Genomic DNA, 12,738 nt, shown 5'->3' with positions numbered 1-12,738 from the left:
AGCGCTCTTGCTTCACTGCAAGAAGGCCCCCGGTTCAAGTCCCTGTTTTCTCTGGGGAATCCACCATCCAAAACATGCTTCATAGGTTAGATGGTTACTCTAAATAATCTCCAGATGTGAGTGTGTGATTTGTGGCCCTGCGACAGACTTTCCACCTGTCCAGGATGTCCCATGCCTTCGTCCACGAGTGGCCGGGATAGGCTCCTGCAGCCCTGTGAACCCGAAAAGACAAAACGGGTGAACGAAAAAAAGTAAAAGTATCTGTTGATCATTAATAACTTGTCAAATATATGTAAAGATCATTCATTCGTATTTCTAGTTCAACAATTGATTCACGAATACATTCTTTTGCAAAGCGCATGCGTAAAAGCTAAATGGAGAAGCCAAAAAGTACAGAAAATCCAATATTACAATAGATTTTAAAATGCAGCTAGGAGAATATGAAATAAATAAATAAAAAAAGAAGGTACCCTCCTTTATGAGAGTTTAGTCTTCCTTTTAAAAGTTGCATTTACAAGATCAACTTTAACTCAATGTTTACATAGGACAAAGGTTTGCCAAATCATTTATTTGTTAACTGTTAAAATAGAACTAATGTTTCATCTTATATTTTTTAACATTTATTTTCAAGTTATTTTTAACATCAAAAAGCTGTACTACCATCATAAAAAGCCTCCTGGTCCTGGTCCTCTATAGCTCTTTCTCTCTCTCTCTCTCTCTCGTGAACGATTTAAAACATTGCTACAAAACAATAAAAAATAAAACAAAATCTGTTCTTTTTTTCAAATGAAATCTGCCAGTAATATAAAATAAGAGGTCACCTTGCCCATTGTCAAACTATGCAACCCAGGAAGTGAAAAAGAAAGAAAAGACATAATAACTAGGGGAAAATACGATTGTAGTTCCTCCTTTGGTGGTTATGTGGAGACGTGGAAAATAACACATTTTATAAAACATACTTGAATGCTACTGTAATATTTTTAACAGTTCGAACAAAATTCTTTTTTTTAAATTATTGTTGTGGCCCTCAGCAGTCATTATTGCAGTTTTTGTTAAAATAGTGGACTTTATTTTGAAACTGCATGGATGTGTGATGTCATCAACGTGCGTCCAGAGATCCCGATGAAATCGTGGCTCCGCTCAGCCTTCGAAACGCCACAAACATGCTTGCCTTACAAACGTATCTTAATTTTACGCGGATAAAAACATCAAATCACATTATAGGCCCACTATGGCGTTATTTCCATAGTCGTTTAATCGTGCATAAATGTAGTTATTCTGTTTCGACAATCTGGACTAAACCTTTTTCTGAGTTTCAAAGCCAAAGCTTGTTTCATCATCGTTTTCTATCAGCTGACAGTCGTGTCACTCGTCCCAGCTGCTCCAGAGGATTCTCAACTTCACTGACGAACAAAGAAGATGCTGTCGGGAAAGTCCAGTCAACACACTATCATCTGGTTTACACGTGCAAGGTACAGACAGGCGCAGCAGCTTTTGTTTGACTTCTGTGTGGCGTTCTGCCTCATTCAGTTTGCATGTCCAGTGTTTGACTTTGATCTTGTCTCTTACTTGCAGGTTTGCTCCACCAGATCCACACAGAAGATCTCTAAAGTGGCTTATCATAAGGGTGTAGTTATAGTGACATGCCCAGGATGTGAAAACCACCACATCATCGCTGATAACCTCGGCTGGTTTTCAGACCTGGAGGGGAAGAGGTTGGGTTTTTTTTAAGCTAACAATTAAAAAAAAAGTTGTTTTTTTTTTGCATTTCCTTAAGAGAGATAGAAAAGAGATAGAAAATTAGACAACAATTTAAAATATGTTAATTATCATTAGTAGATGATGGTAAATGTTTGACGTTTTTCACTTAGAATATTGGGCGTTTGCAAAAAAATAAATGTTCATCATTTGCATTGAGTTTCTTCAGAAATGTGAACTTTTAGTGGTATTAAAATGCTTTTTCTCGTTCAGATTTCTTATTTTTTTGCATGAAATCGCAGGGAAAAAAGATATTTACTCAGAAAATGCTCATTTCACTTAAATCTGTGCTTGCTTTTCTGATTCAGTTTAGTATAGATCATGTAACACATAAGTTAACACAAAAAAAACACAAAATTTAGCTTTTATTAATTGAAATGAATGGAATTCTACCACTCCTTAACTTGTGAAAAAGGGATTGCATTTCAACCCTAGTAACCTGTTATATCACATTTTCTGGCAGTGAATGTTTCTCAACAATATATAGAGGAAGTTCTGCCCTCTTTTGTTTGTAGGATTGTTGAAATGCAGCCATTCTGGAGAGTTTTCATACATGAACCACTTTTATCACAGCATCTCAATTAGATTCAGATCTTACATTAAGCAACTTCACCTTAAGTTTCTCAAAAGGATGATGGACAAACATTTTTTCTGCATGTAGAGTTTTTAACAAATTTAAAATGTAAAAAAATAAAAAAGGTTAACGATTGTTTGTGACATTTACTGAGTTCATATTTTAATATTTTCTTTTAATAAACAAGACACCATCTTCTGCTGGAAAATAATTTAAGCAATTATTGAAACTATAAACACACGTTCTTCCTATTAAAACCAAATTGAAGTCATGTTTAAGTAAAACATATAGCGATAAAAACTGTTTAACATCTCCAGCAGTGTGAAAACTCCTGTAACCAGTGTTCTGACTTTTTATTTTTTCTTCTTTTTTGCCATAGAAACATTGAAGAAATTCTTGCGGCCAAAGGAGAAACGGTGAAAAGGGTTGAAGGGAGTGCGGCTTTAGAGATAGTGATCAATGAAGGCAGCGAAAACCAGTCACAACAAGCACACAGCACGGAGGAGTCGGAAAAAGATCCAGCAAAGCAGGAACAGTGACTTTTTCATGCATGTGAACAATTTCCGATGTGCTTTTTTTTCTAACAGATTTTAGTTCTTGTTTTTTTTTTATCTGCTGAGTAAATTCCAAGTGAGTTGAAGAGAAACCAGCTGAGCTCATTGATGTGCAAAACATGACAGAAAGCATCACATGATCCTCAACTTCCTCCCCGATAAAATTACAAAAACTACTTTCATGCGGAGAAAAAAAGATTCAGTTTCTTTTTTTTAAACTACATTCAAACATATTTTCTGAGATGTATTTGTATTTTCAAAAACATTAAGAATTTTTTTTGTTCTTGTTCTTTAAAATTTGATTTATATTTATCTTTTTTCTGAAAAGTGTCATGTATTTTATAGAAGTACTGTACAGTTTATTGATTGTGTTATGATATTTTTGGAAATCTAAGCGCTTTTTGCAAAGCAGGGCTTTTAGCCCCCCACCCTTCTTAATATCTGCCCTATGACTTGAATTTCAAAAACTCCCTCTTACTTTAGACATCTTCCTATGAGCAGAAATATTTAATATTTTACCCAAAAACTGGAGGATATTACATTTTGCATGCAAGTTTTGCGTGCAGGGAGCAAAATATTTAGGTAAAGACAGAAAATTTGCAAAAAAAAAAAAAAAATGCAAACACTGTTCTGCCTGCAAAAACAAGTGAAAAGCACAGAAAAAACAAGACAAATATGAAGTTGTTGCAACAGTTAAAAAGAAAGGAGCAATACTGTCAGAGAAAATGTAAAGATTGGAATGTTTTTATTTAATTATTAAGATAATATAGGAGAATAATTTTAATATAGTGGGATTGCCTCCTTTAAAGTTACAAATAGTTAATAATGAATACCAATGTGATTGAAGATGAGTGCTGTCATGTATTTTACCAGAAGAAATGTGTTTCTATAAAGATTTTTCTAATATATTCTAGAATGATTTGATTATCATGTTAAGTGGGAATAAACAGAGGAGATTTATTTGTGCAGGTTTGTGTGTCTCTGCATTTAAACAAAAAACATTAAACCAACTGGAAGTTTAAAGTATGTCACATTTATAATTTCCAATAATAACATTTAGTTTCAAACTTTAAACATGTATTATAAATAAGTTATCTTTATTATTTGATGATAAACTTTGTCGTAATCTTCTTTACATTATTATAATAATTATAATTATTACAATAGAAAGCAAAAATATTAGATGGGTTGAAAAAAAGCGCGATTAGTGCCAGTCCTCGCGAGATCAGCATTTTGCCACTGTTTGCTGTACGCATGTTTGTTGACGTCGTAGGGACTACGCAGACACCAATTCTAAGTTTCGTTCTCTCCTGGTTCACTTTAATGGATTGTCAAGGAGCCCTGGACGACGCCGAAAGGCCAAGACACCGGCCTTTCCTAATCGGAGTTAGCGGAGGAACGGCCAGCGGCAAGGTCAGTCACTTTAAACGCGTCGTTAGCATCCCGGTTAGCCTAGCGTGGCTAACGAGGTTTGGTTGTCAAATGAAATGACACGCCCACTTTCCTAAGAAATCATAGTATTGTTTTAATGCCTTACTAAAATTACGATAAATAAACTCAATTGTATGACTTTTAAATTACTTTTAAATGAGCCAATGTTACTATGTTGGCATGGCACTAATGTGCTGTTTCCCTCCAGTGCGGCAGCAGAAGAAGTCAGCTGATAAATAGGGAAATGGGTCATCGGATGCAGCACTGAACTTCACATTAGAATGCGAACCTTTAGCTGGTTCGAGCTGATTTGTTTGCTCCTTTTTAGTCATCATGTATGTAGGATGAATGCAATGATCTGCCACAGTCCACAGTTTGTGCCAAAATCATGGAGCTTCTGGGTCAGAACAAGGTGGACCACCGCCAGAGGAAGGTAGCAATCATAAGTCAAGACAGCTTCTACAAGGTTCTGACCCCAGAACAAAAGGCTAAAGCTCTAAAAGGCCAATACAACTTTGATCATCCAGGTAAACTCAAACTGCACTTCTTCATCAAGCTGTCATCATTAAAAAATGTCTTAACGTCCCATTCCAATTGATTGATTGACTATCTGTTGTATTTCTGATGTTTTTTTCTCTCATAGAGGCTTTTGACAATGAGCTCATGTGCAAAACCCTAAAGGATATTGTGGAAGGGAAGGTGGTTGACGTCCCAACGTATGACTTTGTGTCCCATTCCAGGTACAACTGCTTCTCCTTACAGAAAAAGCATCCTGTCTTTTATTTATTTTTTTACCTCCTCTCTTTGCGTTCACAGGTTGGAGGAACGGATCACCGTTTATCCAGCAGATGTGGTCCTGTTTGAGGGGATCCTCGTTTTCTACCCCTTGCAAGTGCGTGAAATGTTCCACATGAAGCTGTTTGTGGACACAGATTCAGACGTCCGACTGTCTCGCAGAGGTACTGATCGTTCATCTTTTTTGGTTCTCGTGAATGCTCCGTCAATAACTCAAACTGATTTTTCCCTAAAGTCTTGCGGGATATGAGCAGGGGGAGGGACTTGGAGCAGATCCTCAGTCAGTATACGACATTTGTAAAGCCCGCTTTCGAGGAGTTTTGCTTGCCTGTAAGTATAAAAGTTATCTGATATCTTGTGATTATTTTTTTTTTTAAACCTTAATTTTTACACAAAATGTGCCCTATTTAGACAAAGAAGTATGCAGATGTGATCATTCCAAGGGGAGTAGACAATATGGGTAAGTCATTTTAAGAGATGCTTATGCCCTAGTGGTGAGAATAATTAGGAAAAAAAGGAATTCATTTGTGTGTCATCAGTGGCCATCAACCTCATAGTGCAGCATATTCAAGATATTCTCAACGGTGAGATTTGTAAGTGGCAACGCGGATCTATCAATGGCCACGGACGAAGTTTCAAACGGACCATTTCGGAGCAAACCGACCTGCAGAATGGAGCGTCTTCCACAAAGAGAGTCCTGCTGGAGCCCAGCACCCGGCCCCACTGATGATACTTCTGTGGGACGGTTGGGTCCGGACTGCCAGTACCGAGCTTTTGAATTTTACTTGCTGCTATTGGTGTGAGCAGAATGGAGGGGGGGGGGAGTGGGGAGTCTTTTGACCTCGTTACTGTCGTTTCTTTTCATTTTAACATCATTTTTGTCTTCCATTTTAAAGGTTTAAATCCGTATTGCACAATTACTAGCGTGTTACTGCATTCAAGAGAAAGACAAAACACACCCTCAGTTCTACGGTTCATCTGTCTTTAAATAGAAAAGGTGAACTGGTTTCTGAAATATTTTGACGTAAATGAAGGACATAGAATATAAGCATTAAAACACACAAAAGTCTAAGAATCCTCAAAAACAAGGAGCAGGATCTAATTAAAACCTCGTTTTTGAGATGATTTGTCAAATGATCTAGTGGAGTTCAGACAAATTGTACATTTTGCGTTTCAAGCACCAAATCTACCATGGATGTGCCTCTTTCAGAAAAAAGCCTGTTTGCCTTGAGAAAAATCCAAAATGGCAGCCATTTTTAAAGATGGCAGCCACACACTCAGTTGTTACAAAAAGATTTGATTTCTGTTTGCTCCCATCTCAACAATATGAATGCACAAATTACAGTCTTTTATCTTCAGGGAGACCTACAGATTAAGATTATATTTATTTTTAAATCTTACATTTTCTTGTGGCAAACACGCTTTTGCCAAATTTGGTGCTTTTCCCACAAAATGCACGATTATTTTAATAACCGGTTCCACTAAACTGTGCGCCACCTGTTTCGTGGTGCTGAAAACCCACTCTGATGAAAATCATGTTTTATGTTCTTGTGGCACGTTTCTGTATTTCTTTATTCAAATTGGGATCAGACAAATAAATACAAGTCGTTTGAAACAAAGAAATGATTTATGACTTAGGAAATACTCCGGGGGGTGGGGGTGGGGATGGCACAAGCTCCCTGCTCCGCAACGGGAAAAGGAAAGGGGGACGGGGTTGCTCCGCGGTCACACCCACAACACGGAGGCAAACATTGTCATACTTTGGGGGGGGTAAAAACGGAAAAAAAGACCACTTGGAACATTTTGAAAATAGATCCGAGGATGATCGGAGTGGGTCTTGAACTGATGAGTGGTTTCCTGCTGTCTTTGGGGGTCAAAGCGGTTTGTTTGGCCTTTCGTTCAGTTCCTCATTTCAGTTTAATTCTAGTCATTTGTCTGGTACCAACAGGGTATCAGACTTACTAAATGCATTAGAACTTGAAGAAAATGTTTTCCTCATTTTTTCTCTAACGTTTATGCTAATCTATTTAATATTTCTCAAAATGTTATGTAATTGGGTGCATTTAGTCCTGCTTTTGCATGTAATACTGTTTAAACTGGTAAAATGGTCTTTTTGTAAACGACTTCTGTATTTTAAAATAAGTTAACACAAATGTATTATTCTTGCTGCCTTTTTTAATTGAGGGATAAATTCTTAAAATGGATTTAGAGCCAGGTATCAAAGCAGTATTTGAATTTCATTATTGAATTCAATCCATGCCTTCCTTTTGTTTTGTTTTTTAAAGTAATTTTTCTCACTGTTTCTGAAGCAAATAAAAGAAAAGTGATAAAGTTTTTGTCTTATTGGAAGAAGAAAAAAAAGGTTTCCATAAATGTGACGTTTCTAGAAACAGAGCTGTTTGTTTTTATTTGAGAGCAGAGTGTGATGTGTCGGTTTAAACCCAAAATGAAATGATTTACTACAGCACACGTTGGAATGACACACACACACACACACACGTCACTGAGGACTTCAGTCACACTTCTTCACACACACACACACAGCTGGAACATGATTGCCCGATGGTTCTCTAGTTTAACACTGCACCCGATGATTCGGTATGACATACATAGATCACAGCATCTTTAGTTATTCATCTTTTTGCTTTGCTTTTTTTAGTGCACATACATATATGGCACTTGGGAGAAGCTAAGCTATTCTTATTAGCATAAATGTCCTTTTTAAGAACAAAAGGAGCACTGTATATAATACATGTCATAATCATACAAGATTCTTACACAAAATGTTTCAAAACAAACTCGTCGCTTCCAGTCTGTAACGGTCATCCTCTCTTCAGAGTCCAGGTTCCCTCCGCCTGACAAAGGTTTGCTCGAGGGGAAATCCAGGAGAAGATGACCGGCAAATGGCACATCCATGAGGAAGAGGAGGGAGGGATTTGGACAAATTATGAACAATTTTGCTCGATTGAATCCAAAGCAGAGTGCAGGGAGCAGACTTTGGTCATTTCTGTAGTGTCTGCTCGGTGCGATGATTCCCGTCGTCTGTGAATCTCCCGATCTACCTCCCAGAGCTGCACTTCTCCCAAATACAACCTCCCAGAGTGACGGAGCTCTTTGTAAACCTTATCGACGCTTCAGCTCGTTCTGAAGTCTCCGTTAGCTTTCGTTCTCAGTCGGTGAAAAAAAGTGGAATTAGTGTTATGAAGCACAGTTGGAGGTCGGTGTTGGGGATAGGGGGCGGGGCTTACAGGCCCGAGTTCTTCTCCTCGCGCTCCGTCCTGCGCCTGGTAATGTTCCTGGGCTTTATCTTTAACGACAGTTCCCACAGAGCCTCCTCAGCCAGGTGGTCGCTGAAGTCGTTGAAGAAAGAGATGATGTCTTCGTTGCGCTTTAACTCATAATGCCTGAAGTTCAGTCAAGAGAAAAAACACACACAGCTCACACCAAGTCCAGGCTCATGATTTCATATTTACCCAATGAAAACAATGTGTAAGACAGTATTATTCTTGATTTTATATTTCTTCCTTCCTCTGACTAATGCGGGACAGCTCGTCATTAATCTGGGTCAAAGGAACGTGGACGCACCACTGAAAGTGCTGTCATTCAGACGCAGCTCCTGCATTTGAAGGTAAAGATCACCATAAAAAAAATAAATTAAAAAAAGACGGAATGATTTCAAAAACCCAGACATGGAGACAGGCTTATCGATGCTTTTGTAGAACTCTTCAAGGTAAATAAACTTCATTTCTTCACGTCACCTGTGTCTTCCATGCATTGTAAATGAGATGTACAGTGGATGCTTCCGTGTAGCGATGAGCCTAAAACATGACGGTAGCTTCTCCCACACGCGTGTTGGGCAAGCATCAAATTTTAAAAAGAGGTAGGGGTTGCAAATTTGACTTGGTGTGAACGCAGCATTACGACGTGAGGGGGCGTGTTCAGAAGCGTAGCACTTTTCTCCAAACTTATATATGGTTTATATGGTCTTCTTTATGCTTTTTTTTGGCTCCTACAACTATAGGGAAAAAAACAGTAATCTGAAATAGATGGAGGCGCCCTTACACTTGCTGGAAGCGCCTCATGCTGTCCAGAATGTTGAACTGCTGCCAGCGTTTGGAGAAGTTGACCTTCCCATCGATCAGGTCAGGGTTCCCCAGGTGTACAAATGTCAGGTCTTGGAGAATGAGACCCCTGCCAAGAAACGAGAAGAATTCAAGCTGGAGCTCCAAAGCAAACCTGTGAGGGTTTAGACCCCAACGCTCACTCACAAGTATGGGATGCACGGGGGCTCCACGTCAGCCAGAGCAGCTCTGTACGCCCTGAAGGAGGAGGAGCTGTCGATAAGAGTGCAGTACTCCTCCAGTCCCTGAGGAGTGACAGACAGGTGACAAAGGTGTCAGCAGGGTGGGGGGGGGACGAACATTTCTGCTCCAAACGTCTGGATTCTCCCACCTCTGAGGTCTGCTTTTGCCACTCCAACCTCCTGATGGGGGCCGAGTCCAGGGCGGACAGTATTGCCAGGTAGGAGTTGAAATTATTCAACTTTCTTAAGTGCTATAATGAAAAATAGACAGTCAAAGTGAACATCTGTAACAAACAGATGAGCTTCTTTGAACGAGTGACATTCTGGACGTGAAGACGTCTAACCTTCATAATCTTTATGAACTTGAGGAGCAGCTTCTCTCGGTCTTGGGCTTTCTCCTGCTGAATTATCAGCGATCGGACCCTGAAGTGAGTCCAGAAAGAGAGCGTTACATTAAATCAAGAGGGGTTCAGGTTCTGTCATCTATTCCTGCCCTTCATCACGCCTCACCAATAACTCATGTTGTTAAAGTGCTCTGTGAACTGAGTCAGGTTGGGACTCTTCTCCTCATTTTGCTCCTTCGCCCAAAGCAGAACCTCTGGAATCTAGAAGAGAAGAAGGAAAGTTGGTTGAGCCGGCGTTGAGCTCAGCAAAAAAATAAATTTTTTTTCTCTCCCATTAATTCACTGTTGTATGAAATGACAAGTTTTGCATCTCATTTTGCTGCAAAGATGAACTTTTTTTTTTAAATAAACAACAAACAATGTACAGTTTCCAGCAATGAAAACAAAAAGTAAATTTGGAGCAGAAGTGGTTTGATGCATATCTGAATCAATCCACACTTTTTTCTCAAGTATTTATTATTTTACCCATAATGCAATTCACTTAAAAAGGCTCCTCTGTCTTCATGTGGACAGAAATCACTATGAAACCTTTAAGAAATTACGCAGCAAAACTTTCCAACACTCGGTGTTGGAGTCGTCTTTGGGGGATTTTATTATTGAACACAAGAAAACACTTTGAAGACAAAATGTTTAAGGAAGAGACGTTGTGGGAGCCAGTTAGAGTTGGCCAGTAACACGTCTTTGATTGCTTACATTTAGCAATAGAAAACAGTTTTTGTATCGTCTGCCATCACTGAAAAAAAGGCTGAAATTTAAGATTTTTTTTTGTAATCAAGATTTAATAAACAAATATAAATAAGTATTACATATACTGCTTTATCAGTATATGTAATATAGGGGGGGGGGGGGGGGGGGGGGACTTACCTCAATTTTGTAGAAAAGTTCAGCATCAAGAAGAGTGAGCTGATCAGCGATTTCATGACTGCGGAAGTCATGAAGAGTTCCCGGCCTGTTCAAACACAAAGTCAAATATTTTTTGCCAGAAGGTGAGAAAAATGACTCCACTTTATTAAAACACAAGCTTTTCAAAGACAATCTATAAGCAATATTACGTATTTTTTTAATATTATATATATAAGAAAATCCGTTATTTGCTGAACGATTTTGTGAGATTCCTTTTTTTATTGAAGTTTCAAAGTCAGCACTTTAAGATTCATACTTTTTATTTGTTAGTTAACGTAATTCTACAAAAATCGTAAAAATCCACTAGAGGGCAGTCTTCCTGTACCACATATTTTTCCTCATCTTTTGACCTATTTGTACCTCAAAATTTTTATAAAATTATCAAAACAAATTCTTCTCAAAAAAAATTATTTTTCCCTTTTTCTAAGTTTTTAAAGGACAAAGTTAACTTTCAAAGACTTTGAGTTTATGAATTCTGAGATATAAAAGGGGAAAAAAAGCTCTGGGGGAACCAGAAGAAACCTGAACTCTGGTTTATTTTAAGGGAAAAAAACCAAAAACATCACTTTGAAGTAGGGATGTCCCGATTAGTTTTTTATTTTTCTGAGTCATTTGATTTTGATCCGATACTTTTTAACACTTTTTTAATATGAATACATTTCACTAAGAGACCCAGGTTGCCCCTCCTTTCTTTTTTAGTAACCTTCTTTTATAATTTAACACTTAAACCGTGCACTTCAGTAAAGTATCTTGAACAATCAAGACGGTTAACTATTAACTAGTAAAAACAGGTGAGGACTAGTCAGAAAATTGTGAGAAAGTTTGATGGCTTTAGCTTTAGTATTCTCAGACAATTTTTGGTCAGATGTGATTCATCTCTCATTTAGAAATTCTTAAACATCAAATATGATTTTCTTTTTAAAATTGATATTGTAGAACAAATATGATGACGAGTATTCATGATCATATCAATGCAACCATTTATTGGTTTTGGGGAGATTATTGACTTTCCTTTTATTATTTTGTTAATCACTTTTTCCCGGAGCTTGCACTTGATTTCTGATCACGTGGTCAGATTTGGACATCCCTACTTCAGATTCTTTAAAGTATTATCACAATTTTTTAAAAATATTTGTGTCCTGATGGAGCAGAGTTTGCTCAGTACCTTGCAGAGACCCCTCTGGCAGCCAGGGGCTTCAGAGAGTTAGTGTAGCGTAGCAGCTTCCTTTGCTCCACCTTATCCAGGATGTTCTTGCGAAGCACGCGGGCCAGGCTGAGCTCGCCATTACACACCAGCGTGAACACCAGGTCCATGAGCTGCTTCAAGATGTCCTCCGTCAGCTCCACCAAGCTGAAAGACATTTGTAGTGAGTTAATGAGGGAAATGGCCCATTTTATGCTCCTATTCTCAACATTAAATCAATTAGATGAGAGCGAAAGATACTGTGGAATTTCCATTCTAACAACTTTCATCTGCTATCAGAACCATTCTGCACAGCTTTGTATTCCCCACACGCTCCAGTAGATAATAATACTCTATAAAGTACATAAACAGTCATGATTTTACCACGTCTGATTCATGTCACGCAAACTCACCACAGCTCATCCACCACCCGGACCAGGACAAAGAAGGTGTTCTTGCTGACGCGCTTCTTGAAGGTGTCTGGACTGTGACAAAATGTTGTATATGTGCTTTCGTGGTTAAGGATCAAAAACATGACTCCCCCCACCAGCAGAGCTTCATCAAAACCTTTCAATAAAAAAAAGCTCAACAATGACATGTTTTATGCTTTAATCGTCTTTCAGCCTCATTCCTCCGGGTAAACAAAATCCGTCATTGCACAGCGATCGCAGACGCCGCTGCGTCGCTCATTAAGCCCCGCAATAAAAGCAGCAGGACTTACACGTTTCACGAGGACTTAATTTGCTCATTAGGTCCTCAATCAACCACTTAGCGGCTTGAAAATGTCAGACTGTAGGAGGAAAAAAAGTCACAACAGACTGAGGCTAAATATG

At 38.4% G+C, this 12,738-nt stretch overlaps 2 protein-coding genes across 8 annotated transcripts in view; one reads left to right on the top strand and one right to left on the bottom strand.

Annotated features, from left to right (window-relative positions):
* The first annotated feature begins 4,102 nt into the window (after positions 1-4,102).
* Positions 4,103-7,853, top strand: uck1 (uridine-cytidine kinase 1). The gene is made up of 7 exons (XM_004074551.3): positions 4,103-4,299; positions 4,685-4,844; positions 4,961-5,057; positions 5,134-5,276; positions 5,348-5,442; positions 5,524-5,572; positions 5,652-7,853. Exons 1-7 carry the CDS (start codon positions 4,141-4,143, stop codon positions 5,837-5,839), a joined length of 891 nt encoding a protein of 296 aa, XP_004074599.1. The 5' UTR covers positions 4,103-4,140; the 3' UTR covers positions 5,840-7,853.
* Positions 6,669-12,738, bottom strand: part of LOC101158464 (rap guanine nucleotide exchange factor 1) — a 43,763-nt gene continuing 37,693 nt past the window's right edge. For all 7 annotated transcript variants that reach the window (XM_023961164.1, XM_023961166.1, XM_023961167.1 and 4 more), the window contains 9 exons: positions 12,319-12,411; positions 11,888-12,073; positions 10,684-10,768; positions 9,926-10,020; positions 9,760-9,838; positions 9,565-9,666; positions 9,381-9,478; positions 9,175-9,303; positions 6,669-8,516 (listed from right to left, as the gene is read on the bottom strand). In XM_023961164.1, coding sequence (XP_023816932.1) covers positions 8,357-8,516; positions 9,175-9,303; positions 9,381-9,478; positions 9,565-9,666; positions 9,760-9,838; positions 9,926-10,020; positions 10,684-10,768; positions 11,888-12,073; positions 12,319-12,411 — 1,027 coding nt within the window. In that variant the 3' untranslated portion in view covers positions 6,669-8,356. The remainder of the gene's footprint in view (positions 8,517-9,174; positions 9,304-9,380; positions 9,479-9,564; positions 9,667-9,759; positions 9,839-9,925; positions 10,021-10,683; positions 10,769-11,887; positions 12,074-12,318; positions 12,412-12,738) is intronic.

Source organism: Oryzias latipes, chromosome 12, assembly GCF_002234675.1.
Source record: "Oryzias latipes chromosome 12, ASM223467v1".
Lineage (NCBI taxonomy): Eukaryota > Metazoa > Chordata > Actinopteri > Beloniformes > Adrianichthyidae > Oryzias > Oryzias latipes.
The sequence above is the reverse complement of the archived record's forward strand: the minus strand, read 5'-3'. Positions and strand labels throughout refer to the sequence as shown.

Bases quoted from the DNA above. Each gene is read 5' to 3' on its own strand.
- uck1 (XM_004074551.3), top strand. From the start codon at position 4,141: ATGTTTGTTGACGTCGTAGGGACTACGCAGACACCAATTCTAAGTTTC. The intron at 5,277-5,347 runs GTACTGATCGTT...TTTTCCCTAAAG, and splicing joins CGTCCGACTGTCTCGCAGAG to TCTTGCGGGATATGAGCAGG. The intron at 5,443-5,523 runs GTAAGTATAAAA...TGCCCTATTTAG, and splicing joins TCGAGGAGTTTTGCTTGCCT to ACAAAGAAGTATGCAGATGT.